The following is a 27688-nucleotide window of genomic DNA, read 5'->3' on the forward strand; positions in this document are numbered from 1 at the left end:
AAAAAAAACTTTTGCGCATGGCTTCGCATGGAGCCGATTCTGCTGGATTGAAACAAAAAAAATTCAAAATAATTCTCAATTAATATACTTTTGGCTATAGTAGGTATCAGAATGAAAGAAAAATATTGAAAACTAAAAATGACGTCACTTTGAAAATTAAATTTCGATTTTTGCATATTGGGCTATTTGATCTTAAGATATCATGGAAATCATGGAAAAATTTCGAGAAAAACGTGTCTTACATGCAGTTTATAGAAAGAATTTCTATCAGGTAATCCAGACCCCGTAATAAAGAGAATCCTCATCTTGCTCGAACATGTCCTTTTGAAAGACCCTCTTCAAATAATAACGGTCACATGAAATATACCTGCGACTATACTATTGTACGTAACATCCTTCTCGCTCGGCGAGCATATCGTAAATTTATCCCTTCTAGCCATTGTAATTTTGTAAGTTTTGCGAATTGGAATAAATCCTTTTGCGTTGTACATATTTTCCACAACATATACTTGCGAAAAATGCAAAAAAAGTTCGATTTTTTTAACCTGTTACAGTAGAATATCTTCTTGAAAAAGAACCAGATTACATCAGTAACTATAAAGTATAGTATGCACGTATTTAAATATACCAAAAACTTTATTACAATGTCATTATTTGTTATATAATATGAACTGGAAATTTTCAATATATCTTTTCAGTAGTTATTCATGTATGCATAATAACACATTATTTTAGCTAAATTTTACATAAAGTAAAACATTAGATAAAAAATAATATGTACTGTTTTTTAAAATATATATTACTTGTCATAATTAAGGTGATTGCCGCTGAAATGCCGTGATCCCGTTCTTTCCTATATTATAGGTTTACAAAACTTCATAAACATTTTTAACTGTACAAAAATTTTATGAAGTCGAACAATCAAACTTTCCAAATTATCTTGAAAGAATTAAAATTGAGAATTTTATTTCAATTTTTAGAAAAAAAGACTGAAAATGTTTTGGTCAATATATCAATAAATTAGACATTAGACATTTGCTTTTATTAAAAAGATGTAAATAGCTACAACATTGTAAATAGCTACAACATAGATGATTTTAAATATTATTTATCAAATAAATAGACAAATTTTTTATTTGAGAATGAGGAAACTGAATTTAATTCATTTGTTGAGCAAATATGATATGATAGCGATGATAAGTAGGTAGAATAAATTTGAATACGTCATTTCATGGCATTAAGAATTATAGGTGTTCTTAACTCTTTCTCTCTTTTTTTCTCTCTTTTGATTAAACAAGAGAGATATATTAACGTGTACAAATAAATAACAAAGTCTATTCGTTGCGAGTAAGAGACTCGCTTCAATTTAATTTGTTGGATTCATCTCCAGCGAATATGATCCATTATTCTCTTAACATAGAATCAAAGACATAGATTTAATCTACAGGAGACAAGTATTACAAAAATCTGTTCTTCTTTGTTCAGATAATTCTCGCTAATTTGCGAGAAATTAATGCACAGAGAATATGCATTATTATTAAAATTGTTATAAATGGATAACATAATTGAATTTTTTCTGCAACCTTTTATACGCATAAAATGCACTCTAGATATCAGAATCTCGAAACATGCGATATCTAACGCAAATAACAAATCACAAACACAGACGTTTAACAGATAACGGATGTTATAAATAATAATTTATAGCAGTGCTATAAATAATAATTTATTCTTTACTTAAAGTGCGCAATTTTTTATTTGTGCGATTTAATCTAGTTGTACATGTGCTGTTTTATACATTAATAATAATTATTAATTGTTTCAATTGTAAATAGTTATTTTTTTCTTTTTTCTCTCCTCTTATTTCTTTATTATATGTTCATTAGTTATATATTTTTTATTTCATAATTACTTGAGTTTCTTTTAGTAAAATTAATATTAGTCTTCTTTTAAAGAATATAACACTTTTACTTATAATTACATATTCATTTCATAAATAAAATTAAAAAATTAAGAATAAGCTAAAAAATAAGTTAAAAAATATTTTTCTGTTTTATAATTTATTTTTTAGGCACGTGATATGACAACCAACCGTTGCCACGGCTTCACAGTATATTCGCCGTCGGTTTTCTATCCGATTCATTATAAAAAATGGAAGAAATATTTTGAGATAAAAGACAGCAATGTGACTTTGAAGATATTGAACAAGGCGAAAGCGATTCACGTATGGAATAATTTGAGCAAGGCCGAAAAGGTGCGAGTGAATAGCAATGTACCGTATGCCGTTATCGCACGGAATTATTGTCCTCATGTTTTCAATAATTGCGGCAAAATATTTTGAACTTAAGCATAGGTAGGATAAAAAATGGAATACTTATTTCATCTCACAATATTGAAAATATTCCATATGAGAAAACATTTCACGTAGAATGAGATTGTCTAAATGCAATCGAAAAAGCGATAATATTGCATAAAATGCATTTAACGAGACAAAGGCTGATTTAGAAAAGTATTCTATTCACTCTACTTTTTTTGTGAGCAATAAATTTCTGTAAATATATTTTATAACGTCTGTTAAAGACCAATGCCATTTTAAATATTATACTATGAATTATCATGTTATTGAGTAATAATAATAATAATAATAATAATAATAATAATAATAATAAATCGCTGCATGATGCAGTTGTAACTTATAATCTCATATGTTTACATTGAAGATGAAATTTCAATATACAAGTCAGATGTTGCTTATCATATTGATCGCTTGTGTAATATGAATAATAGATTCCCATTCTCTTGTTATGAAGACAGAAAAATCTATTTTTATACTTAAAGAAGTTCGTCGCTCATACTTTTCCCATTCGAATAAAAACGAAACAATTTTGCTTATTTCCGTCATACAATATTTCTTAAAATAAAATATATAACATAAAATTACACTCAATATATAAATTTTGATCGTTAAGATAGTTTATTTCCGAATGAATTTTCATAATGTTACGTATATGTTTGTAATGAATATATTTATTTACGTATATATTCACATTATATTTATATAACTCAGTTTCACATATATTTGAAATTGATATTTGTTTTAGCAAATATTATATATTACAGATTGTTCTAGTCCAGTCTATTCAGTGTAACAGTTTTTAAAACAAAACCCGCTAATATCAGTCCGGGAAAAAATGTTTCATATATAATTATACAATATATAAAATATATTCATATATATAACATTTTTCTCGAGAGAGCATGAAGAGTTTAAGAATGCGTAACATTTATGTATGTATGTGTGTGTATATATATATATATATATATATATATATATATATATATATATATATATACATATCATTATGAATTATGAAAAATTATAAGAAAAATTTTCGCCGAGAGTCTATTGTAATATAAGAAAAACTTTGGATGCATATCGAAATGATAATTACATACATAAACGGATCAGTACAAACTATTAAAGATAATCAATTATTGCTAATATTGTTACAATTGAAAAATTCAGTACACAGCCATAAACTCAATTTTTTAAGAATTTGAGGATCTTAATTAAAATTATATTTTATGAATCTATATAAGGTTAATTTCTCCAAATTCTTAAAAAAGAGATAAGTCATCATTGAACTGAATCTTTTGATCGTGTTGTATTGTAGATATTATAAATATAATAATGTTATTATTATTAACAACTATAATTACTACACATAGACAATTTTTAATACCAAGCTATCGTAACTTCGCCGAAATTTATCTTTTTGCAAATTTGCAAACGATGATGTATCGTAAGATATATCTCATTGATAAAATTTCAATATAAATGTTACGATAATTAATATCATGGCTGTGCAACTTTTAGTTTATGGCCAAAAATAATGACACGATTTATACGCATTTATCATAATCTATAGGTATTTATAGGTATCTATAGGTATAAATAATCTATAGGTATTTTTATTCAAATATGGACATAAATCTGTAATATTATAAATATATACATACATATATCCGCCTTTCTTTAGTTTTTTTCGTTTATTTATCACACGTAATTGGATTTTGATAATAATCATATATATTTATTTTATCTAATATCTTCGTTTAATAATTTTCTAAAATAATAAATTTCAATTCAATAATAATATTTTTGATAAAAATGTTATAATAGTGTGTTAATATTAAAATATTAGTGTATAAATTCATTAAATTTGTTACTGTTGATTATACCTATAGATTATGCATATATAATACGTCAAACAAGTTCAAGTATACTTAGAAATTAAGAGAAACTTAAAATTGGAAAATGTAATTTAATCCTTTGTACTATTTTACATACATTGTAAAGATTATAAAATCACATACAATAATGTAAAACAATAAATTAACAAATGTTGATAACGAATGACAAATGTATTTTTATCAACATGCCTTATTAAAAAAAATACGTTCTATCTTAAAACATGCGCATGCGCGTATGTTTTTAAGGAATTCTATAAACTGTAAAAGTACTTCTGAGTGTAAGGACTTTAAGTTGAACAAAATTTTATAAATTTTGTATTTTCAATATACGATAAAATAATTTATAATATCTTAAATGTGACACTTAATCTATTCCTACATATAAAAAAATCTGTAATATATATCCTTGGAAAAAGTAAAAAAATGTATTTTATGAATGAATATATAAGTGAAAAATATATACAAAAAAGCCGTGCATTATTCATTTATTCAAGATTAGATTAATTTATTGTATATTCTTTTAAAAATGATCGATGCGATCAAGAGCTGTATATTTGTCAAGATAGACGAAAATATAATACAAATAAAATATATTGTACAATTATTAATAAAATACACATAGAAATTTTGTTTTTTGTATTTCATATCATGATAACATTTTCTATTATTTTTTTAATTCTTTGCAAATTTTGAATGTATTTCGTATTTTCTTTGCGTAGTAAATGTATTAAATTGTAAAAATAATACGCAGGAAGTCACTTCATCGTTCATCGCAGTTCATCGCAGTTCATCGCTTTTTAAAAAATATATTTTAAAAATATCTTATTCATGTCCAGGAAATTCGCCAATTGGCGCACGTAAATCTCATTCACTTGATCTTGAATAATGATTCGCTTTATGCGAAGATTATTAATACCAATGCTGCAACGCTATATATGTCACGTAATAAACTATAGTTAAGGCTGCGTGTTGTGAAGGCCAATGTTTGGTTACGCGAACGAAAGCAAAGATTGTGCAAAAGGTTTATTTTCCTCTGTGAAGCTTTACCGTCGAATAAAATTTTAGTTATATTTCTTGTTAAATCCTTACGAAAATACTTTTTCTGTACTTACGTAATTTATAGTATTTCCTCAATTAAAGATAATTGTATCGATTGATTTTTATTGAAATGGTTGTACATATAATGCGTCGTTTCTTGAAAGATTAATTATTTGACGTGATTCATCGTGATATAATTATTCTTCATTACAGAAAGTTGAACAATTTTGCAACTCCTTTTCGAATACATTCTAGTTTTATGCGTAATGATTCATCATAAATGTCTAATCCATTTTCAATGATTTTAGAGAAAATTACTTTTAAATTTAATTAATATTAAGTAATATTAATTAAAAAAAATTAATGCTAAAAGTTTGCAAGTCAAACAAAATTCGAAATGTTCCTTATTCAAATAAAACGTAAAAAGTTCTTGAAATGAAATCGTATCTGTCCGTAGTCCGTTTTCACATCGTTGAAGAACGATAGACGTATCTGCTGGATTATGAAGACATCAGTAATAATCGAGCAGTTGAGAGCTATTTGTCGCACACTCGTAGATTATGTAACAATTGTATTACAGTACAGTTACTACAATTGTTTTTATATTCCATATGTTTTAATAAAAAGATCTTCAACAAGAAATTGATTTCCAATGTAAACAAAATAGAAATTTCAAATAGAATTATACGAATTGTGTAAACTTTCACAGATTGGTTGCAAATGAACACTGGACAAAGTCGTCTGCAGTTATGAGGAAACAACGCGCGTTTTTTGTATTGTGCTGTCTACTTGGATTAATGATTATTGTCTGCATTTTTTGGGAGGACTTATCGATGGTATTGTTCACCGTCATCTCAGCCGATCATGTTTCCTGTTGGTACGGATCCAGTGATCCAGATATCATGGAACTTGGAGAAGGAGAATGGGGTTAGTTAAGCTATTATAGATTTTACTTTTCTTGTATTTCAAGTACATATAGAATGGAAATTTAATTTTATTAAAATAAAATAAAATAAAGAAACTCTCTCTCTCTCTCTCTCTCTCTCTCTCTCTCTCTCTCTAAAGTTTAAATATTAAAATATTAAAAATATTTTTAAAAAATTTTGAATTATCAAGGCGAGAGAGAGAGAGAGAGAGAGAGAGAGAGAGAGAGAGAGAGAGAATATGAAATAGAAAATTACATAAAGAATATATCTTTCAAATATTACATGCTTTTAAAAAATATATATGTAGACTAAATATTTAGAAAAATTAAGTTAACAAAAATAAATAATAATTATAATGGAGCTGTTAGAAGTTAAGTATACAATTTTAAATTAAAACTCAATTGTTATTTATTTTTATTCTATAAGAAATCTTATTAATTGTATCAATATTTGTTTAGCATTTAAAGAATTTATCTTAAAAATTGAACGTAAAAGTTGGTATTATCGCAAACGATTTTTGTTTGATCAATATTACTTTATATTGGATAATAAAACATGGCAATAAAAAATGATAACAGTATGAAAAAAGCGATGCTATTCTCTTCCATTTATAGTTAATAATAGAGAATTAAGTACGTGGAAAAATTCCAAATTAAAATTAAATAATACATTTTTCCAAATTTATATATTTTATATCTTACGCTAGTAATAAATTATTATATCACGCGATAATATTAGGTGTTGGAATTAATTCGTAGCGTTTTACAAGTGATGGGAAGTACTTTCATTAATGTATTTTTTAATGCTCATGTGAAATAAATAACATTCTTTCATTAAAAACGCTACGAATTAATTCCAACACCTAATAAATTATTATATCATGCATATCAATAGACTTTGCAGTTATCTATATGCAAGTCATTTGAATTGATTGTGAGATATAATTATCACATAACAAATGTATCGTGATATTTTTAAAATGTATAAAATTCTACTTCAACTGAAGTACCTAAAGATTATCGACAATGACTTCTATCTCCTTGTAATACTTACAGCTGCAGCGATTTGCATATTCTTAAATATATTATTTTTAAATAACTTATGTCGACATTTTAGTCTTTTATCGAACATGTTTGCAAAAATATATATATGTAGGGTGAATCAGAATCGTTGAACCAGTTTTTTATCCTATGAAAAAATTATCGACTATACATGTTATAATCCAATTAGGTATGAAATGTATATGTCGTTGCAGCTGCTAAGTTTTACGAGTTATTGTCGACAATCTTTATATACAGTTGAAGTAGAATTTTAAAAGTATCACGATACATATACTCTGTTATGATATATTCTTTACAATTGTAAACTATAGACGACTCGGTGGTCTCTATATGCCACTGATTTAATATTAAATCCTTGATCTATAAATATCATCAATTTTAATATGCAATCATTTACATTAATTACAGTAGAATATTCATGAGAATAAAAATATGCAATTATAAATCATTCTGTGCACTTAATCATGTTTGTGTGTATATAATAGTGTTTTAGAATTTATTCTTTTATATAATAACAATATAAAAAAGTGTAAAATTTTATAAAATGAATTCATTTTGCGATAATATCAAGATTTTGTCTTTTATTTTCAAATGTTTATTATTAATTTCTTAATTCTTAGATATATTTAATTATTATTTAATTATTTAGTATCTTTTTAAATATTTAGTCTCTTATTAAATCAATATGTCTATTTCTGAAAATCAACTATAACTCAGAGAAATATTTCAATTGTGTAATAGATATATGTATATTTATTTTATAAGTTATAAATTAATAAAATTTATTTTATTATTATTTTAAAAAATAATAATAATGTATAAAGAGTTCCCGAGAATCATATGTTTTTAATTACTTTCTGTTTAAACGCTTTAAAGGATAAATTATTTAAATTTCTTCTTCATTATATTTTTTTTTCTTAATTTTTAGACGAACAAATGTTGATACCAAGTAGATGCATATTTTTCCATGAGACCACGTGTTCACCGCCGAATCTTACGCCTCAACAAGCGTGCGCCGTAGAATCGTCGGCTAGAAACAATCGCAATTTAAATGTCTTTTTGCTTTTCTTTGCGACGAAGCAATTTTCTGAGAAGTCTAAGAGATACATCAAAATCTTAGAAACTTATGATAATATATATATAAGAAGAATACGTTTGTCTACATATATTATCGATACGCCAATAGAAGACTGGTTCTGGACAAATATCCGTAGATTATGGGAAAATAAAGATTGGCTACATAAAGACTTTCATGATTATGTCCGGATGTTGACGTTGTGGAAGTTTGGCGGTGTGTCGTTGAATTTGAACAGCGTGGTGCTGACGTGAGTTGGACGATTATTTCTTATCTTCAAGACTTCAAAGTAAATTCAGCAACGGCAGACGAAATTAATTGATAATTTTCTAAGAAATTTTTCGTTAATAACTAACGATATATCTTGAATCAACATTTATATTCAGTTCTTATTTCAAAACCGATTATTTATTATAATGTCTAAGATACGGCTCTTGTAACATCTTAAATTTGTACTTAACAGTCTTATATATAGAAATCAACTATGAATATGAGTTTTAAACTCTGTGAAATTCAAAATGTCACAATTCCAATATTTTGTGTGTACGAATACGTAAGTGTCAGTATCAGTCTAGCAAATTCGCTGCAACAATTAAATAATACGTAGGCTGCTGGAAAAGTTTCTGCAAACAATATGAAAAAAAACATGTAAAATTCGGTAAATGGCTTTATTGTTTTTCAAAGTATTCGCCTTTAAGATCGATACATTTTTGCATACGCTCAAACCAATTTTCGAAGCATTTTTTCCACTCTGAGGCTGTAATCTCAGAAATCAGTGTACGAAATTTTCAACAGCTGCTTCAGGCGACTCAAATCGCTCACCACGCATCTTCTTTTTAATGTTTGGGAACAAAAAGAAGTCATTAGGTGATAAATCAGGTGAATACGGACAATGAGTTATTAATTCGACATTTTTACTGGATAAAAAATCAATGATTTGACGTGCTGTGTTGTCATAATGAAGGATGATGCGACGATTTCGATTTGTTCTACGCAATTCATTTATGACTTCTGGTGAACAAATTGTTGTATACCAATCAGTATTTACAGTCCTTCGATCCTCTAAAGCCACGGTTGTCACATGTCCGGTATAACTAAAGAAACAAGCAATCATTTGCTTGATAGCACTGCGTGAACGAACAACTTTTGTTGGTTTCGGTTCATTTTGAAATACCCAAACAGTGGATTGTTATTTACTTTCGGACTCATATGAATAGATCCATGTTTCGTCCCCAGTAACGATGTTGTAGACCAAATTTGACCGACCTCAGTTGAATTTCTTGAGCATTTCTTTGCTCCATTTAACACGAGCCTGTTTTTGAGTTTCGGTCAAATTGTGTGGGACCCAACGACTGCAAAGTTTCCGTACGCTCAAGTGATCATGCAAAATCGTATGTATTGCTTTCATGTCAATGCCTAAGGATGCTTGAATCTCGCGGTATGTCATATGCCGGGCTCGCTCAATTATTTCACGCACAGCATCAACATTAATGGCAACAACAGACGTGGATGGACGACCTTCACGGAATTCGTCACAAAGAAAGATACGTTCACGCTGGAATTCAGCAAACCAATTATAAATAGTCCTATTGGATGGTGCTTCATCCCCAAAAGCCGAATGAAGTCGATCGATGCATTGTTTCGGAGTTAGATTACATTTATAATCGTAAAAAATCATTGCCCGAAAATTTTCACGCGAAATTTCCATTTTCTCACAAAATAACTTTTTTTAAAATACTATGCAAACAAAAGTTGGCTTGGGTACAAACTGTCAACTGAATTATATAATAGATTAAAAATACGGATATGATAGTAGCAGAACGTTGGTGCCACGTTGGTGAAAGTATTAGATTGCAGAAACTTTTCCAGCAGTCTAGCATATAAACGCATTTAGGTTTTAGTAAATAATTAAAATTTATATTTAGATCACTGGACAAGCTAACTACTTTTACGGGCGTGCAAGACAATCGAGATATGAGTGTCGGTGTATTTGGCGTCGACACGAGTACAAATTTTGGAAGAAACTTTATCGACGCTTGTATGGAAATTATTAAAAGTACAAATGCAAACAGCTATTTACGATACAATATCACAAGAGTTATAGCCGAAGCCGTATGGAAACTCTGTTATCAGCGAAACGTGAGTATGATATGAATTTGATTCATTTATTGTTAGCAAATAACTCACTTTCGTTAACGTGCTTCATCACTTCATGACGTATAATAATTCTGTCTCTTTCTTGCATGGTTTCTCACTCTCATCCTCAGTTTCACATTTCTCTTCCTCTTTGTCTCTACAATTTAAATTAAAAAATATTATATAAAACAAACCTAAATTTCTATAATTTAAACCATAAAACTTTTTTATTGTATATATTAACTGCATACAGGAGAAAAGTTGCTTTCCAACAGTTGCAAGGCTGCCTTTTCTGCTGAATGCAGCCATTTTTTATCATTTGCATGATCATTGGATTAATAAATCTCGTCACGTTAGGACGCATCATATAATTGATATATGATGTGTAAATAATGAAATCTCTGATAAAAAATTTTTATATTTTCATATTGTTCAGAATATTTATATTTTAAATTTATGAAAATCCTTAAACGTATTTCAAATTTTATAAATTTTTTATGATAGAATGAAAAATTTAAAAATATTTCAAAATTCATATATAAAGAATTCTGGAAAAATGTTGTAATTTTGTATAAAAAATATTTCAGGAATTTTTCTAAAAAATTATATAATTATATAGAATTCTAAAAAATTCTAAAAAATTATATGAAGGATTCTAAGAAAAACTTTTCGCCAAATTTAAATTACAATAGGTTGATATGTGTGCGAAAAAAATCATTTTACATTAAATGCAATTAATATGTAACAGAAATCATTTTACGTTAAATGCATATTACCTCATTAGACAAATCTTTCCACGTATTTCACAGGACAAGGAATGTCGGCAGTTTACGATCTATTCACCGGAGAAATTTTATCCCTCATTTCCTGATTCGCGGGAAGTTCACACAAACAAAACAAGAGCGAAAGAAATGCTGAAAATAGAGAAAAATGCTATGACGATTCATTTGTTGAATAATTACAACCGAAGCACAGAAGCATGGCTTTCAAATGTAATAGCTTTCAAAATGGCAGCTGAACAAAATTGTCCGAAGATATACGAATTAGTCGGAAAAAATTTTTTGAACTTATGACTTAGTATTATATTAATTGATACGTAGCACGTATTGCAAATTGATACGCAAATATATCTGAGTAAAGTTTATAATAATTATTATTTGTGATGTAGTTTATATTGAAATATTAAATAAAAATATTATATAAGAAAAAACTTACTGTTCTATATTTAATATTAGGTGTTGGAATTAATTCGTAGCGTTTTTAATGAAAGAATGTTATTTATTTCACATGAGCATTAAAAAATACATTAATGAAAATACTTCCCATCACTTGTAAAACGCTACGAATTAATTCCAACACCTAATAATATTCTAGCCTTTCATTTATAATAACTTTATAATTGTTTTTACATTTTAGCATTTATGTATAAATATTTTCCACTTTCATAAGTGAAAAATGAAAATATATACACAGTGTCCTAAAATGTCAAATGTGTGCTCATAAGCGGAAAAAACTGAGTCGAAAAATCCTTTATCAATTTGCAATTTTCGCAATAGTTAGGATATTAATTACTAAAAATCGCCGAATATTGATTTTCAACAATTTTTTACTCAAGTATCAATCTTTAACAGAAAAACAGCAAGTGAAAATTATTTGTTTTCTTCTCATAGAGTTCTGAGAATTTTTTCAAAATTTGTTAATACTGCATTTTCTCATGTTGATAAAAATAGTCAATATAAGAAAATACAGTAATAAAAAAATTGATAAAAAATTATGAAAAAATTCTTTGAGCTCTATGAGAAGAAAATAAACAATTTTTTTCTCTTGCTGTTTTTCTGTAAAGTTTATAATACTCGAGTCAAAAATTATTGAATACCAATCAACGATTTTTAATTAATATTTTGTTAACTATTGCGAAAATCACAAAATGGTACAGGACTTTTCGACTTAGTTTAGTCGTCGATTTTATCAGCATACAAAATATTTGGCGGTCATTCTGGGATACCCTGTATATGCTAAGATTATTTCTCAATTAAATTAAAGCCTCTAAATACGTTGAAAATATTTATTTTCAGATGAGATATGATGGTTATATTCAGAATATTAATACAAAGATTGAATGGGCGTTCAGATAATTATTTGCCTATGAGCGAAGTTAGATCTTTAGATTTATGATAAATTTAGAAGAATAGCAATAATAACAATGAGTTCACTTATGTTTTTTTGAATATAGCCAATAAGGATATATAATTAATAAATTAATAATTCTGGATAAATTATCGTGGTTTGTTCGTTGTTAAGATTTCAGGGGCTCGTTGTATTGATATAAATTTGTTAAGAATGTTTTATACATATTTTCAAAATAATAATAAAATTATGAAAAAATTATAAATTATTCTAAATCAATGTTTAAAAATAATACGACAAATTTGACGGTTTACTATCTGAATCATAAGTTATTTTAATAAATAATAGTACTTTTTTAATCTGCTCTAATAAAAATATATGAAAATTATTAAAATAAATAACAAAAATATCAATTTTTTTAAATATAAGTTATACATTGTTATATTCAAGATCATTTACGTAGAATTACATTGTGATGTATGAACAATAGTCCAGTAAATAAACAAAATATTTATTTGTTCTATCTTTGTTCTGTCTTCGTAACTAATCAGAGTGAATCGCAATAAAATTTTGCATAAATTATTTTAAATATTTAAAGTACGTATAAAAGAAAAATGTAAATTTTTTAATCATTTTTAAAATTTTAATTTTTAATAAAAATAATAACAAATAAAATAAATACAAAACTACAAAAATGTGTCAAACAAAAAAAAATCTTATTCACACAATTTTCATAAGTATATATAATAGTTTATTCGAAGTGTAAATATTAAACATACTTCCAAATTTAATTTTCTTTGCAGGAACTGTATGCATCTAATACATCCTTAAATCATTGACTTAAATCTGTATAATTAGTTCTTAATGCAGTATTAAAAATTGATAATTTATTATCATATTTATTATGTACTTTATAAATAAAAATGCATATTTACGACGCAACATTAATTAATATCATATATAAATTACTCCAAAACTACTCGATAAAAAATTTTTTCTACATTAATATGTATAAATATATACAAACATATACTTAAATATGCATAAATATTCATAATCATATATAATTAAACACGAAAACTGTCCATATAATTTTTTTTTTTGTAATACTTTAGTGTACTGAAAATAATATTTTTTTTAAGACAATGAAAAATAGTTAATGAGACAATTTTTGTATTATTTGTTGATTTTAGAAAAAATCAAGTTTTGAGAAAAATACAATAAAATTTGCTCATACATAACTATGTATAATTTTACATATGAGCAATTATATATGAGCAATTTTTTACATTTCTCCGAATTTGATTTTTTCTAAAACAAACAATGCAAAAATTAATTATTTTTGATATTTTCTCATTATTATTATTATTTTTAGTATACTAAAAAATAATTTTACAAATGAAAAATAGATGTATGAATATATCTCATACATAATTATATATCTTTATAAATATTTATACATGATTATGTATGTTTATACATATTTATATATATTCATACATGAAAAATTTCTTATCAAGTATTATTATATATTCTCTATATGTCGTTTACATGAATAATTAAATAAATGTAGTATAATGGTTCTATTTTCGATTTTCCTGTAATTTTATATATGTAAATTTATATAGTTTAAATTATTAGTTTAATTTATATAATTTAAATTTATATTTATTTTTACTTAGAATACATTTTGAGAAGGAAAATCGTCATTCACGTCCCACGAACTTCTCTATTTCAAAGCTTTTTAAGGTTCACATAAAAAGAATAAAAAAGGTATAAATTTTGATCACAAAAACTATGCTATAATTTATATTACATAAGAAAACAATTTTTATTTTTATTTTTAATTAATTAAAGCAGAGAATAAGCAAATTATCATTAAATTATTTTCTATTTTTATTTATAATTTTTATTTTTATTTTTAATTAATTAAAGCAGAGAATAAGCAAATTATCATTAAATTATTATTTTCTAATTTACCGACATCAAAAAGCTTTGAAATTGTAAGAAAAAAAAACAGGATTTGAGTGATAATTTTTTTTTTCTTTTCGGAATATATTCTATGTATAAAAACACATAAACTTATGAAATTATTGTAAGTAGAAGCGTTATTGCATATATTTATTTTATATAGAAATTCTTTATTACGTAAACTTACGTTTATCGTACGTGATATCGTTCGATTTATGATGTCATTAATATTTCATGCATAGAAATGTTTATTATATGACGTTCACGTTGAATTATCAATTTTTTATATAGAACTTATCTCAGTAATATTTTCAGAGAGAAGCGGATCCGATTTTACAATTTTAGTTGAGGTTAGGTTGCTACTGAATGACAATATAAATAGAGACGCAAAGAAATAAGGAAAAATTGTCAATACGTCACTTACGTATGATTGCGACGTATGTATTTTGATAATCTTTACTCCCATTATCATTTCATGAATAAAATCGTGCGATAACCGCTTGACTTGATGATAATTTTCGCGCTGAGATTCGATCATTCGATCATTAAGTATCTGATGCAGAACGTGATACTGCTGCGCGTTTCAAGAACATTGACGACGCGAAATTCAACCGTTCTTCTTTCGCACAGCACACGTATCGGACAATTAAGCACGTTAGACGTAATGGCACAACGAATCTTCAAAGGCGATAATGATAACTATAATGGCATTACAATCGATTCCGTTGAGGAGACCTGCGACAATAAAATATTTACACAGCGTCTCAAAGGTAGAGACGCATTTTGCCTCATCTCGTATCTTTTTCTATATTTAAGATATATTTCTATTTAAGATATTATTAATTATATGCATATAATATTATGTATTGTAAGAGGTATATATATATATATATATATATATATATATATATATATATATATATATATATATGAGACTGTATTATAAAGAAAATTTTGAACAATCATTTTCTTTTCAAATTTGCTAAATTTTACTTGTAAAGCATTTATAACAACAAGTTAAAATTATTTTTTCATTGAGTTCTCATATTCCATGTTTGTTATCTCGTTAAAAGGATATTAAAGAAATAAATTTAATATATTATAGCAGAATATATTTTAGAAATCAGAAGAAATAAACACACATATAATTTATAAATATCAGAAGAAATAAACATACATATAATTTATAAATATTTTTATAGATTCTTTAGAGCAATGGATAAAGGATAAAAGACGCACTATATGGTTTCGTGTGCACATACCGCATACCGAGTGGATTCCGATATTAACAGGGCATGGATTCATCTTCCATCATTCCAAAGAAGAATATGTTATGTTATATCGTTGGTTACCTACTAACGAGGAATGTAATGTCCCAAAATATGCACATACATACTTAGGTGTTGGTGCGTTTGTGTTCAATAAGAATACTTGTGAAATTCTTGTCATTAAAGAAAAATATGCTCCTACTAAAGCAAGTTGGAAACTTCCAGGAGGCTATGTAGAGCCAGGTAGCTTAATATAAGACATTATGCACATATTAGTTCACTGTTTTGTATATATATGTATAGACAACATATATATTTATATTGTCAGGAGAAGATATTGAAACAGCAGCCAAGAGAGAAGTTTTAGAAGAAACAGGAATTCAGGCAGATTTCAAATGTTTAATATCTTTCAGACACGGGCATGATTATTCTTTTGGATGCTCGGATATATATATGATCGCGTACTTAACACCTCAAAATTTTGAAATTGATAAATGTAAACGGGAGATTTCAGAATGCAAATGGATGAAGGTAAATGTTATATTACAAGATTTTTTTCTTACATTACCAAAAATCAATAATTATATTTGTTTTAAATTCATACATGGTCTTAACAAAATCTGCAAGTATATATATTTGATAAAATTGAATTGTGTTACGATACTAATGTGCAGTATCTATATCCCTAAGTGTTGCATAACTGTTTCAATTTATAAACTTCTATTATTTTTCCAGCTAGGTGATTTCATGCAACATCCAGAAGTACATGCAAATAACAAAACTTTAGCAGCAAAAACAATAGATTTTCTTCAACATCAAATGGGCATAGTTGCTAACTATGGAGTACATCCCATTACTAAAAAGCAGATATGTGTGTATAGTGTGCAGAATACAGACTCTGAAAATACATCTGTAGAATAAACTTCGTCTTTAGAAACAAATGTGTATATACATATATAAATAAAATGAAATACTAGAGATTCTAAGTAATTATGTAAAAAAAACATGCATATATATATAAAGTTATTTTGTTATTACCGTTTTATAGAAATAAATATATAAGATAACAATAGAGATAATATAACTAATATAATTAAATATTATATATTAAATATTGTAAACAAAAGATTAAATTTTTGTCTAATAAATTATAATCTTAAGAAGACTTATTTTATATTATATCACATGTATCACAATAAGTTACATAAGATCTAAGTTTTTGTGTGCATTACAGTTATAAATATTTTTTAACTGTCTCACAATTATTATTGATATACTATGCTAAACAATCTGCCTTAAAGTAAGTTCCATCTTATTTGCTTTATAAGATTACACTTATACGATTATATTTATATTATATTTTTTTGATTACTGTTATATAAAATTCCCGCAACTCGCGGTTTCGCGTAAAGTACGCGATAGTGTCGCTGCGCTTGTTTTAGCGCCGAGACACTACCGTGTCTTTTGTAATACTTATATGTCTCAACATGTAGTTACCATTTAATTTGTAATAATATTAGAAACGTGTGACATAAATTTTAATAATACTGCCACAACCAGGAAAATTTTACAAAATTTTAATGATAAACAGTAAGAAAAACTGTATGTAAATACATTTCTATCAATTATTGTAAACTATTAATACAATTTTTGTCAATTAGTATTTTAATTGAATTTAATTTTCTTAAGGAATCATAGAATTTAGTGCGATGAGCGTTACTACTGTGGCAATAATGGGTGGCATACACCACTGATAAAAGGATGGACGCGGAGCTGCAGTCATAGAAAGAATAACCCAACTCGTGAAACGTAATATATTGCTTAATATAAGCGAGCGGTATCCTTTATGCTTAGGAGAAATCTGTACGATACCTAATGTACTGCACCCAGCCAATATTATCCAACTTACTATATGGATAGGATCTTCCGTGGAGAGTCTCATATCGTAGCTGTAATAAGTAAGTCTAAGTAAGTCTTTTCGTTAACTAATTTTTATGAAATTTAATTCCGATTTTAAGAGCCCTGTTTTCTCATTATAGTTAAAATATGATTAATTGATTATACTTTTCGCTTCTATCACAATTTGATATTATTATAATGAGAAAACGGAAGTCTTAAATCGAGAATTTTAATACATACCTGAAATTTTTTGCCCAAACTAGGACAGATGGAACTGCTGGGATTGCAGCAAAACTATATAACAGAAATAGAAGAAGACGATTGTATATCTCTTGACCAATATTTTTCTGACTAGTAGTTAACTGATCGTTTTCTTCTTCACTTTTTGCATTCTTCCAACGTTTAAACAAATTGAAATGTTGGAGTGGGGCCAATAATATGTCCTCTAAATAATCTTCGTACATCCTTGTTAATTTTAAAAAGTGAAGAAATACCGAAATGAGCATACTAAGAGCTGCGCACGTTATTGGAATTAGAGATTGTACGAAAAAAGTTGTAATATATGGCAGCTGATTTAAACCACTCAATAACCAGTCCGACCATGTTATTGAGAATGCTATTGCACGTGCTAAGAACCTACAAAGAATATGATTTACAAAAATATTTTAATTCATTAATTTGATCATTTTTTCAATATGCAATTAAATACAAGAGAATATTTTTATTTTAGTATAAATAAAAGAATTGTACCTGACAGCTATTCCATGTGCAACAGAACCAAGAAATATAACAGAGAAACATACACCGACGGCAGATATACCAATAATACATAAAGCGATGCAAGTTTCATACGTAACGTTGAAGACAAAGGATAATATTATGGTAATGATTATTGTCGGTAGCACATCTGAATTGTAATGTACCCTTAAAGAAACGATAAGAAGGAGTAAACTGATAATAGTCGTGTAAAGCAATGGCCACCGATCCCGTACTCTACATGAAATTTTATCGATGATTCCTCCAGGTTGAATATTAATCATATAAATGCATTCTGGTTCTAATGTTACTCTTAAACTTGCTGTATCATTGGAACGTCCATAGAGAGTCTGCATTTTCATCGTTTTCGGACCATCGTCTCTGCATTGTAATTAAATATATATAAAAAAAGCTTATACGAAACTCAATTTATTATGAAATACACTTACGTATTCGTGAAGATTTCCAATTGAGTCGATCCTACATTCGATGATTCTATTAACTCGACAATGGCATGATGCTTAATACAATTCAGCGATTTGAACTCGATTGTGACTGCGTCTATGATGTTGGGAAGTGTTATATAATATCTTATACTTCCCTTGACAGTTTCAATTAAATTAGGTCCACGAAAACCAAAGAGATATTTAGGATGTAAGAATCTGTTTCTTGTAGATTCCATTCGATTATTATAAAAATAGGAATCAAAATTGACTGTAAGTTGTTTCTCTAAATCATCGGGAGTTAATTTCACAATGGCATGAGTAATGTGTGGATATTTTATCTCTTTTATATTTAAATCAACAATTCTTCTCGATCGATATAAAGGATCGGGTAAAATCCTTGTTTTATTTGTCAAACTCCAACCCCATTCACTGAAAAATACATATATTAAAACTTATTAATAAATAATAATTTCTTTCATAATAAAAGTATATAATTCAATGTTACCAAATTCTTTTTTGTTCTTGTTTTTTTAATGCTGAACAAACAAACAGCCAATCCTTGCTTTGTAAATTTATTGTATCAATGGTTAAGAAATCAGATTTGTGAAATAGTTCCACCGCAAGATATATAACGGATGATCTTTTAATTCCGTTATTATTCCAGATATACTGTTGAGGTACACTCATCCATTCAGCGTCGGTTTCAAATCGAACTTTGTCTGGATAATGATACATTTTTTTGCCAGAAGTGTGCTGAAATTTTATACATTAAAATTCATTAACTTATTTTAGCAATTCCATAATTTATAATTATTAAATATCTTTTTGTGTGACTGTGCGATATCATATATAAGTAATTGAATTGATTAAATCCTGATTTTATAATAGCATCTATAATAATTACTTACTTTTAAGAAATGATAAGATAAGGACTTCATTTTTAAATCAGGATTTGATGTAATTTTAGGCGGTTTTTCCAACTGATTCACAGAATCAAATAGCGACCGCACAATTACAAATACTAATTGTTTACACCATAGAATACTTAAATGATCCGTGGATTTCCAAACACATGGTACACTCGTGGAAAGAACATTTATATCCGCCATACGATCGAAAGCTGCGATAGAAGGTACAAGTATATCACGTGGTCCACCTCCAACTGACACTATCTTTACTCCTGCATCCTTAAGTTTATGCAAATGTCTTTCCAATTCATAATAATAATTTGCAAAGACACTATCAAAAACTAAGAAAGGAGTATGAGGAGTAGCCAAATTTATTATCATATTTGCTAACGATGCGTTCATATTTGGTGCTAGTAACAGAGCTCCTTTTGCTATAATACCACCCTGAAAGCAATGCCAGTAAATTTCAATCATTCTTTATAGCACATATCTGTGTTTCTTACCATAGAATGACCAATTAGTACAACATTATCCATTTTTCCCTTATACAATGCTAGTATTGCCTTTATACAATGTGAGACATATTCCGTTTGTTCCATAAGCACACCTAGCATTAATAAAATTACAATAGCAGTTGGTATTATATACACAAATATCAATATATTAATTTTTATCAATATATTAATTTTATCAATATATTAATTTTTTAAATATTTTTCTGTCATACCTCCATACAACGCAGAATAATCCTTACTGAATGAAACAGTAAAAAAGTCAAAATGGAAGGAAGCTGTGCGACTTTTTCTTAAACTTACTGAAGCAATAGATCGTACTAAAATAAAAGAAAAAAAAATAAGTAAATAGACTTTTGAATATCTGTTTTAAAATAATAAAAATCTGTCATCAAACTAAATCGCTAATATATAATTAAAGTGATATAAACCTTGCTCATGAGATCCAGCATTGCCTGGTATGAAAAGAACTGGTATACCAGAAAAATGCATTCTTCTCAATTTTTCGGTTAGAATGCCTTCTCCATAAGCATACAATCCAAACCGTGGATATTTTGCTTCAATATCGTTTTTCAAGGATATTTTCTAAAATATAATAAATTATTTAAAAATTCACAAAAAAATTTATATACATATTTAACATTCCACTAAAAATATTCTTTGTTTTTATATTTAATAAATAAAAAACTCGTTATTATTTCTTCATATTCTGGTGGAAAAATGAAGTAAACTATCTGATAAGTCTAATTGAAAAAAACAAACTTAATAACACTTAATAAATTAGAGGTCTGATTTTTATAATTCAATCAATATATACTTCTTATTTAAATAAAATATATTAAATATATATTAAAATTTGACAAAGACAAGAAGGAAAGTTCTAATTCAAACTATTATAGTAATAAAAAAATAAACTTAAGAGTTCTAAATAAACATATTAAAAAAGTATAATCTCTATTCTTATAGCAAGCTACCTCCAATAATTCATAAAAAGTATAGTAGTAAAGTTGAAAAATGTTGTAGTCTCATGTATGATTTACAAATTCACATACCACATATTGCGGGTACTCAAACATATACGTCATTTCACAAGTATTCTCCTCAAAGTCAGTGACATATCTCGCAACCCCGAGAACATACAGTAGAGTGATCATAATAAAAAACGGTGCCAGTGAACCATAGATAATTATCCATTTGAATGAAATCATTTTGAGTACCTGTCCACTCTCGAACCTTTAAGTAGAAAATATTTATTATTTGCTTTAACACTGACCGTTTAATACTGACATTTCTATCCTTTGAGATCTTTAGAAGAAATTTTTCATAGATTACAATTTGGATAATAAACTTAAAATTATATAAAAAATAGAAAGTATAGAAACTTAATCAATTTACTGAAATATAAAAAAATCTTATAAAAATAAAAAGTATATACCAGGATAGATTCCTATTACTTTCATCTGATTCGTCGGTCTTCATTGAGACTATAGGTTATAATTTCTTGTGATATTAAAAAAAACGCCAATTCGAATAAAATTTGACGCATGCGCAGCGCATCATAGGATTGATTTCATATCTCATTTTCAATGCAGAAATGCCGAGAGCGCCAGCGATTGATTGGTTTTTTTTTTGGAACTGATCAATCGCATTTGCTGTTCAATAGAATTGACCAATCATGGTTAACATTAATCGATCGATTAAGGGTGCGGTCCACTTGACGCTACAAATACTTCGAAGCGTTTGATTGACCAAGGAAGAAAGAATTTTACTTGAATTTTAATTGACCAATCAAAAAATGCTTTGAAGCATTGTAGCATTACTGTCTATTTCCATCAATGTAGATTAACTTTAGTCCGGCTCTACAATAGATTTTTTTTTTAAGCCTTAAACCATAAGGAATGGACGAATCACAATTCAATTAAGCTTGATTGCACCAATGTTACTTTAATTTTAAGTGAGGCTTAAAATTTTCTCTGTCTCTTTTTCACTTTAAAATGAAATAGAGTTTTAAATATCGCTTAAAGTCAAAGTAATGTTGATGCAATCGGGCCTTATACTCCTCGCATTCGACTGTAATTGGTCAATTTCTTACGGCTTAAAGCTTAAAACACCTATTGTAGATCCAGACTTAATCTTGGTTCAACTTATTCTTCCTCTTTTTCTAATCTTCATAACTAGAAAAAGACAAAGAGTAAATTAAACCGAGATTAAAGTTAATCCACATTAGTGGAAACGGGCATAAGTGGACCATAGCCTAGATCGAAGTTGATGAGGTCGGTCCTAAAGGCTATTTCATGAAATGCTCAAAAGTCAAGGAACGCAATCATTTTTTATTGGTCTATTAGATGATCTAAAAGAATACACCAATAGCAGCGAGCGTTTACGGATCTGTTCCGCAACAGTTGAGTCTGCTGAACGAGACCATTGGCTGCGCTCGCTGTTATTGATATATTCTTTTTCTTATTGATATATTCTTTTTTTCTCTATAAATTCTTTGTTCTCTGTTCCCTTTTATTGTGCGGAGCCCTTAATGACTGCAGAGTTATGATTGGTCTTCAGATTGGTTGTCGCAACCAACTTGAGATTGGTTGCGTGTAGAATGGGCTTAACGTAAATTGTAAAGGTTTAAACACAATAGGCACAGGCAATAGTATAGGCAACAGGGAATAACGAATCATCTAATCAGAGCTCTGGGATATAATATCGAACTTACACACCAGATTGGACGACTCGTTATTCCTTATTCCCTGTGCCTATTGCCTGTGTCTATTGTGTTTAAGCCTTAATTTTTCGGCGTTGGCAAATGAATTTTGGAATACAGTCTAAGGCTGTATTGGTCCATTTTTCACTTTCTGCACATTTCTGCGCGGCTAAACATTATGGCTGAACTAGTCGAAGCCGTTGGACCACGTGTTTTTCATTGATATGTATGTATATAACTGGCAATGAGATATTTTACTTTTTTAAATTTTTATTAAGACTATTTTTTTCTCAACATAATTGAATAAATTAATTCTTGTCTAATTATCATAATAATTAAATAATGTAATAATGTTGAGCATGTCGGTATTGATACGCTAACGATTGCGTTTGTAATTACCGCATGGTCGCGATCAAACAGAAGAAGGATAAAAAAGAAAACAGAAATATTGCGACAAGTGCACAGAGCAGATAGTCATTTAAGTATAGACAATACACACGGAAAATGAAACGAGAGAATTCAAATTCGCAAGTGAAAACGCGAAAGCGGAAACGAACGAGTTCTGAAACAGAGACTATAGAGTCGTCAAAGGAATTTAATTTGAAGGATCTATCGAAAAAACAAATTCTAGAATGTATTTCTGCGATTTTTCATATGACTCAAGAACAGTTAAAAGAGAGGAACAATCTTCTCGCTGAGGAGGCTCAGCCAATATTTATACAAGTGACTAGCGTCAGAGTACCAGAGATGCCTCGTAGACAAATGAGAATGTAAGTGAATTTATAGATCTTAAAAGATTTTCTTTCTTTTTATTAAAACTGCACATGATTATATATTGTAATTACCAATGGATCCTTATGAGATTTTCTGATTATAAATCTTATAATGATGATACCTTATACGTAATAAAAATTGTTATGTTTCTGTCAAATTTCTAATTAAAATTTATATTTCTCTTTATAGATTGTTGCCATATTCAATAGTGGCTCCGAATGATGAAGTAGCTTTATTCGTTTGCGATTTAGAGAAAGGAAGAAGAAAGGATTATGAACCAACGGTGGAACATTATAAAAATTTATTAGACAAGCATGGATGCACTCGTGTGAATGAGATAATACCTATAAATCGTGTGAAAACCGAATTCGATCAATTTGAATTAAAGAAAAAGCTTTTATTCAGTTATGATCACTTTCTTGTTGATGGTCGTATTGCTGGCCATATGTCTCATTTATTAGGAAAAATCTTTTCCAAAAGACGAAAGCTACCAATTTCAGTCAGAATGGAAAGCAAGGACTTGAAGCACGAGATTGATTATGCATTGAGAAAAACCAGCATGCAGCTTCATTCCCATGGCGATACTCATTTGATGCAAGTAGGGAATACATGTATGAAAAAGAAAAGAGTTTTGAAAAATATATTGGCCGTTTGTGAAGAATTGTCTAAAAACTATCCTGGTGGTTGGACAAACATACGAGCGCTCCGATTGAAAGGCACAAACAGTCTAGCATTGCCTTTTTATATGACGTTAAGTAAGTTGAAATATAGATTTAATTTATTGACGACATGGATTGTTTCTTTAAATAAATTTATAAATTTCAGAGAATAAAAACACTGTTGATCCAAGTACAATTGCGGTACAGCCAAAGAGACCTAAAGCTTACTGTGATGTAGAAGGAGAGCTTTCAACATTTATAAGTAATACTACAGTCACGGTTAAACCTGAAGGCACAGTCATCGTCAAAAAGGAACAGACCAAGAACAAATCAAGTAAAAAAATTACAAAGAAAAAAGCTGAAAATTGAACGGAAAATTTCCAATAAAATGGAAATTTGCTTTTTGCCCTGATGAAGTGGACTGCAAGGCTCACGAAACGTTAGTATTCCAAGAATGGATCTAAACACGGAGAAAATCTGTGAAACACACAACAGTTATATAGAAAGCACCCGTGAAAGTCTCAAGAATATTAAAATGGAAATTTGTTACTTTGAATTTTAAAAAATCTTGTAAAAAAGTAAGAAATAGTAATCACAAAAATTTTCTAAATACATAATATTATATGTATGTTATTTAAGTTTAATATTAATTTAATCAACATTAAATATCAAATATTTTTATCGTCTCTAGTTTAATTATTGTATCTAAGACAATAATTAAATAAACATATAACATTACTTTAGAAATTATTAATATAACTCTACCTTTTTAAATTTCATGAATAGAAACTGTTTTTATGCTATTTTTATTTTTTGTTTAATTTTACTTTATTTAAAATTCTGAGATTAGAATCGAATTCAGCGATTTTCCAAAAATCTTTAGAAAAGATTTTCTGTAAATTATTTTATTAAAAAGCTCTTCAAAGAGTTAAATATTATGCTAATTATATTAGAGGATATTATTTTTCTTGGATACCATTATTTGATTAATAAAGGCATTATTGCTTAACAAATAATTTCTTTTTTATTGATATATTAGATTATGTGCAAATACTTGAAATTGTGAGGAACATTTTCTTCCTAATACTAATAGTCAATACAAAATAGTCTGATCCTTCTTAGATATACTCTGATATCCATTAGCGGGTAATGTTGGCAAACTGTTTGCGACACCGTTAGAATTTTGCAAACTCTTGTACACATTTGTCGCATCTATGACTACTTCGATCTCTTGAAAGTTTTGAAGTCTCTGAATATCCTTGTCTCTCCTCAGTCTAGTATTGGGCAACTTTCGTAGTTTCTGGATTTGATGCGAATTGACATCTAGCTCCTTGCAACACAGACATAACAGAGCCTGATATGTTAACTCGCTTCGTGGTAATTCTACCTCTATAAAATCTGAATCCGCTGTATTGGCAATCCGGATTTTCAATACCAATTCTAAAAATATATTAAAATACAATTTTATATATATATATATATATATATATATATATATATATATATACTATAGCTATAATATATAATAAACTATATATAGTTCCTTTAAAAATTTTGTTTAAATTTATTTTCTCATCATCATAAACTGAATCAATATAAATATAACAACTATATTTTTCTCAATAATAATGATAATATTATAAAAAAAAATCATGGTTTATTTTTTCTGGCTAAATTTAGAATGTCAAGTAACTAAAGAAAATGTATCAATTTATATCGAACCGTCTTGAAATGCTGAGATGAGTCTGCTTTTGTCATATATGTTATTTCTGGCTTTTGAAGAATTTGCAGTAGCGCGCAAAAAATCTGATGGAGCGTACGCGGATGGAGCTGAACGTAACGATGTGTCATACATGATTCGCTCGATGTCATCGTTTGTGCTTAGAAGATATAAAATTTGTTGATTGCTACAGACAGATGCTGGGGTTTCGCCTATCTCAGATCTTATATTTTTATCGGCACCATTTTTCAAGAGTAAGACAGCGATGTCTAAGTATCCCTCTTTACATGCCCAATGTAGTGCAGTCCTTGAGAAACAGGAATGAACAAAAAATGAATAATATGATGTTATAAATATCTTAATATGTAAATCTATAACAGTTAGATTTATTTATTCTGTTACTAAATTACAGTATATATGTATATATAAAATTCGTGTACTTCTATATTAAATTATGTATGTATTATGAATAATAGTATCTTATAATATTAGTAACAGAATTCTTTTAAGTATAATGAATAACACAGGTCAAAAACTTTTAACAATTTAAGACTAGTGTTGTCCTTGAGCTCAGCGTCATGCATTACAATAAAACACAATGAATTGAAAAGTAGACACGATTACTGATACATTTTAATTCAAGCCAAAAATATTCAGCCCTGGACAACACTGATTTAACTTTTACATTGGCATTAGAGCCCATTTTTATCTCGAGCAATAGAATGCAAGTTATTTCATTTAATGAGTACAAGCGAGAATGAATTGTACAGGATTAAAAAAAATTCAGAAACATGTAAATATATTTTTATGAGTTCTGCGAAGCTATGAAAGCAAAGCTGAAATGACAAGTACCATCCACTGACAGGCTCTCGCGCGTTAACGTCAACACCTAGAGTCAAGAGATCTTGGACGGCTTCGGTGTCACCGAGGCAGACCCTTTCCCTTAAACGCTCTTCGAGTACTCTTTCCATTTTGCAACGATTTACATGCACCGCGCTATGATATGTCACATATTTGTAATATTACAGGCGAACGAGGCAGCTCAAAGATGGAGCATCAAACGTACGGTAAGCATAAATATAGGCCGTGTTCTGAGACTTTGAAAATCTATAGTTCACGTTACGTATATTATAAGATGAGTATAGATTTTCGTACTGGTTGTGTATACAAACATCGGAACACGTCCAGTCTGAAATTGTTGCTAGCAGTCCATATTATATAGTCAAAGAGAAGAACAGGATTATTCTTTATCCCAGGCTATTGAACTTTTCTTACAAGGTTCATCTTTTTTTTTCATATTGAAAATAAAAAAATAAAAGATAAATCTTATCTGAAGAATATTATTATTTTCGTACTGGCAATATATACAAACATCGGAACACAACAATTCAGTTTGGAACTACTAACAGTCCATATTATATAATAAAAAGAAAGAATAGGATTGTTCTTTATCCCAG

At 28.0% G+C, this 27688-nt stretch overlaps 5 protein-coding genes and 1 long non-coding RNA gene across 10 annotated transcripts; 3 read left to right on the forward strand and 3 right to left on the reverse strand.

Annotated features, from left to right (window-relative positions):
- The first annotated feature begins 2124 nt into the window (after nucleotides 1-2124).
- LOC105145775 (alpha1,4-N-acetylgalactosaminyltransferase 1) lies at nucleotides 2125-11700 on the forward strand. Of its 4 annotated transcripts, none has more exons than XM_087414162.1 (5): nucleotides 2125-2254; nucleotides 6002-6219; nucleotides 8208-8604; nucleotides 10280-10493; nucleotides 11300-11700. In XM_087414162.1, exons 2-5 carry the CDS (start codon nucleotides 6042-6044, stop codon nucleotides 11561-11563), a joined length of 1053 nt encoding a protein of 350 aa, XP_087270288.1. In that variant the 5' UTR covers nucleotides 2125-2254; nucleotides 6002-6041; the 3' UTR covers nucleotides 11564-11700. The 4 variants fall into 4 exon arrangements, with proteins under 4 accessions (XP_087270288.1, XP_011053879.1, XP_087270287.1 ...); XM_011055577.2 differs by having other exon boundaries at nucleotides 2141-2353; XM_087414161.1 differs by lacking the exon at nucleotides 2125-2254 and adding an exon at nucleotides 5183-5275.
- Nucleotides 9009-15153, reverse strand: LOC105145776 (uncharacterized). The gene is made up of 3 exons (XR_846104.2): nucleotides 15013-15153; nucleotides 11267-11404; nucleotides 9009-10647 (listed from the first exon to the last, which is right to left on the reverse strand). It is a non-coding gene; the product is annotated as an uncharacterized LOC105145776 (long non-coding RNA).
- LOC105145778 (uncharacterized) lies at nucleotides 14904-17021 on the forward strand. 2 transcript variants are annotated; one of them, XM_011055585.2, is made up of 5 exons: nucleotides 14904-15025; nucleotides 15219-15358; nucleotides 15791-16099; nucleotides 16185-16387; nucleotides 16592-17021. In XM_011055585.2, exons 1-5 carry the CDS (start codon nucleotides 15015-15017, stop codon nucleotides 16775-16777), a joined length of 849 nt encoding a protein of 282 aa, XP_011053887.1. In that variant the 5' UTR covers nucleotides 14904-15014; the 3' UTR covers nucleotides 16778-17021. The 2 variants fall into 2 exon arrangements, with proteins under 2 accessions (XP_011053887.1, XP_087270290.1); XM_087414164.1 differs by lacking the exon at nucleotides 14904-15025 and having other exon boundaries at nucleotides 15097-15358.
- On the reverse strand, nucleotides 16740-21938 carry PGAP1 (GPI inositol-deacylase). The gene is made up of 11 exons (XM_011055574.2): nucleotides 21813-21938; nucleotides 21430-21610; nucleotides 20809-20962; nucleotides 20593-20697; nucleotides 20369-20472; nucleotides 19866-20309; nucleotides 19463-19710; nucleotides 18961-19386; nucleotides 18506-18892; nucleotides 17996-18391; nucleotides 16740-17805 (listed from the first exon to the last, which is right to left on the reverse strand). The coding sequence occupies exons 1-11, from the start codon at nucleotides 21854-21856 to the stop codon at nucleotides 17541-17543; spliced, it is 2754 nt and encodes a 917-aa protein (XP_011053876.1). The 5' UTR covers nucleotides 21857-21938; the 3' UTR covers nucleotides 16740-17540.
- Nucleotides 21939-23146: 1208 nt separating this feature from the next.
- Nucleotides 23147-25527, forward strand: LOC105145773 (ribosomal L1 domain-containing protein CG13096). The gene is made up of 4 exons (XM_011055573.2): nucleotides 23147-23304; nucleotides 23499-23848; nucleotides 24042-24607; nucleotides 24678-25527. The coding sequence occupies exons 2-4, from the start codon at nucleotides 23583-23585 to the stop codon at nucleotides 24878-24880; spliced, it is 1035 nt and encodes a 344-aa protein (XP_011053875.1). The 5' UTR covers nucleotides 23147-23304; nucleotides 23499-23582; the 3' UTR covers nucleotides 24881-25527.
- LOC105145771 (ankyrin repeat domain-containing protein 40) lies at nucleotides 25510-27363 on the reverse strand. Its single transcript, XM_011055571.2, has 3 exons — nucleotides 27084-27363; nucleotides 26234-26538; nucleotides 25510-25951 (listed from the first exon to the last, which is right to left on the reverse strand). The coding sequence occupies exons 1-3, from the start codon at nucleotides 27200-27202 to the stop codon at nucleotides 25605-25607; spliced, it is 771 nt and encodes a 256-aa protein (XP_011053873.1). The 5' UTR covers nucleotides 27203-27363; the 3' UTR covers nucleotides 25510-25604.
- Between the last annotated feature and the right edge of the window lie 325 nt (nucleotides 27364-27688).

The sequence above is a fragment of the Acromyrmex echinatior genome, chromosome 15 (assembly GCF_024713525.1).
Source record: "Acromyrmex echinatior isolate Ae372 chromosome 15, ASM2471352v2, whole genome shotgun sequence".
Lineage (NCBI taxonomy): Eukaryota > Metazoa > Arthropoda > Insecta > Hymenoptera > Formicidae > Acromyrmex > Acromyrmex echinatior.

Excerpts from the sequence above, each read along its gene's own strand:
- LOC105145775 (XM_011055577.2), top strand. The coding sequence starts at position 2,271 with ATGTACCGTATGCCGTTATCGCACGGAATTATTGTCCTCATGTTTTCA. Across the intron at positions 2,354-6,001 it reads TATTTTGAACTTAAGCATAG|ATTGGTTGCAAATGAACACT; the intron begins GTAGGATAAAAA and ends AAACTTTCACAG. Across the intron at positions 10,494-11,299 it reads AACTCTGTTATCAGCGAAAC|GACAAGGAATGTCGGCAGTT; the intron begins GTGAGTATGATA and ends CGTATTTCACAG.
- LOC105145778 (XM_087414164.1), top strand. The coding sequence starts at position 15,097 with ATGATAATTTTCGCGCTGAGATTCGATCATTCGATCATTAAGTATCTG. Across the intron at positions 16,100-16,184 it reads AGGAGGCTATGTAGAGCCAG|GAGAAGATATTGAAACAGCA; the intron begins GTAGCTTAATAT and ends TTATATTGTCAG. Across the intron at positions 16,388-16,591 it reads CAGAATGCAAATGGATGAAG|CTAGGTGATTTCATGCAACA; the intron begins GTAAATGTTATA and ends TTATTTTTCCAG.
- PGAP1 (XM_011055574.2), bottom strand. The coding sequence starts at position 21,856 with ATGAAGACCGACGAATCAGATGAAAGTAATAGGAATCTATCCTG. Across the intron at positions 18,893-18,960 it reads TTGGAAATCTTCACGAATAC|AGACGATGGTCCGAAAACGA; the intron begins GTAAGTGTATTT and ends ATTACAATGCAG. Across the intron at positions 17,806-17,995 it reads GTTTGGGCAAAAAATTTCAG|CTACGATATGAGACTCTCCA; the intron begins GTATGTATTAAA and ends TACTTATTACAG.
- LOC105145773 (XM_011055573.2), top strand. The coding sequence starts at position 23,583 with ATGAAACGAGAGAATTCAAATTCGCAAGTGAAAACGCGAAAGCGGAAA. Across the intron at positions 23,849-24,041 it reads CCTCGTAGACAAATGAGAAT|ATTGTTGCCATATTCAATAG; the intron begins GTAAGTGAATTT and ends TTCTCTTTATAG. Across the intron at positions 24,608-24,677 it reads GCCTTTTTATATGACGTTAA|AGAATAAAAACACTGTTGAT; the intron begins GTAAGTTGAAAT and ends TATAAATTTCAG.
- LOC105145771 (XM_011055571.2), bottom strand. The coding sequence starts at position 27,202 with ATGGAAAGAGTACTCGAAGAGCGTTTAAGGGAAAGGGTCTGCCTCGGT. Across the intron at positions 26,539-27,083 it reads CGAGAGCCTGTCAGTGGATG|GACTGCACTACATTGGGCAT; the intron begins GTACTTGTCATT and ends CTGTTTCTCAAG. Across the intron at positions 25,952-26,233 it reads CATCTCAGCATTTCAAGACG|AATTGGTATTGAAAATCCGG; the intron begins GTTCGATATAAA and ends ATATATTTTTAG.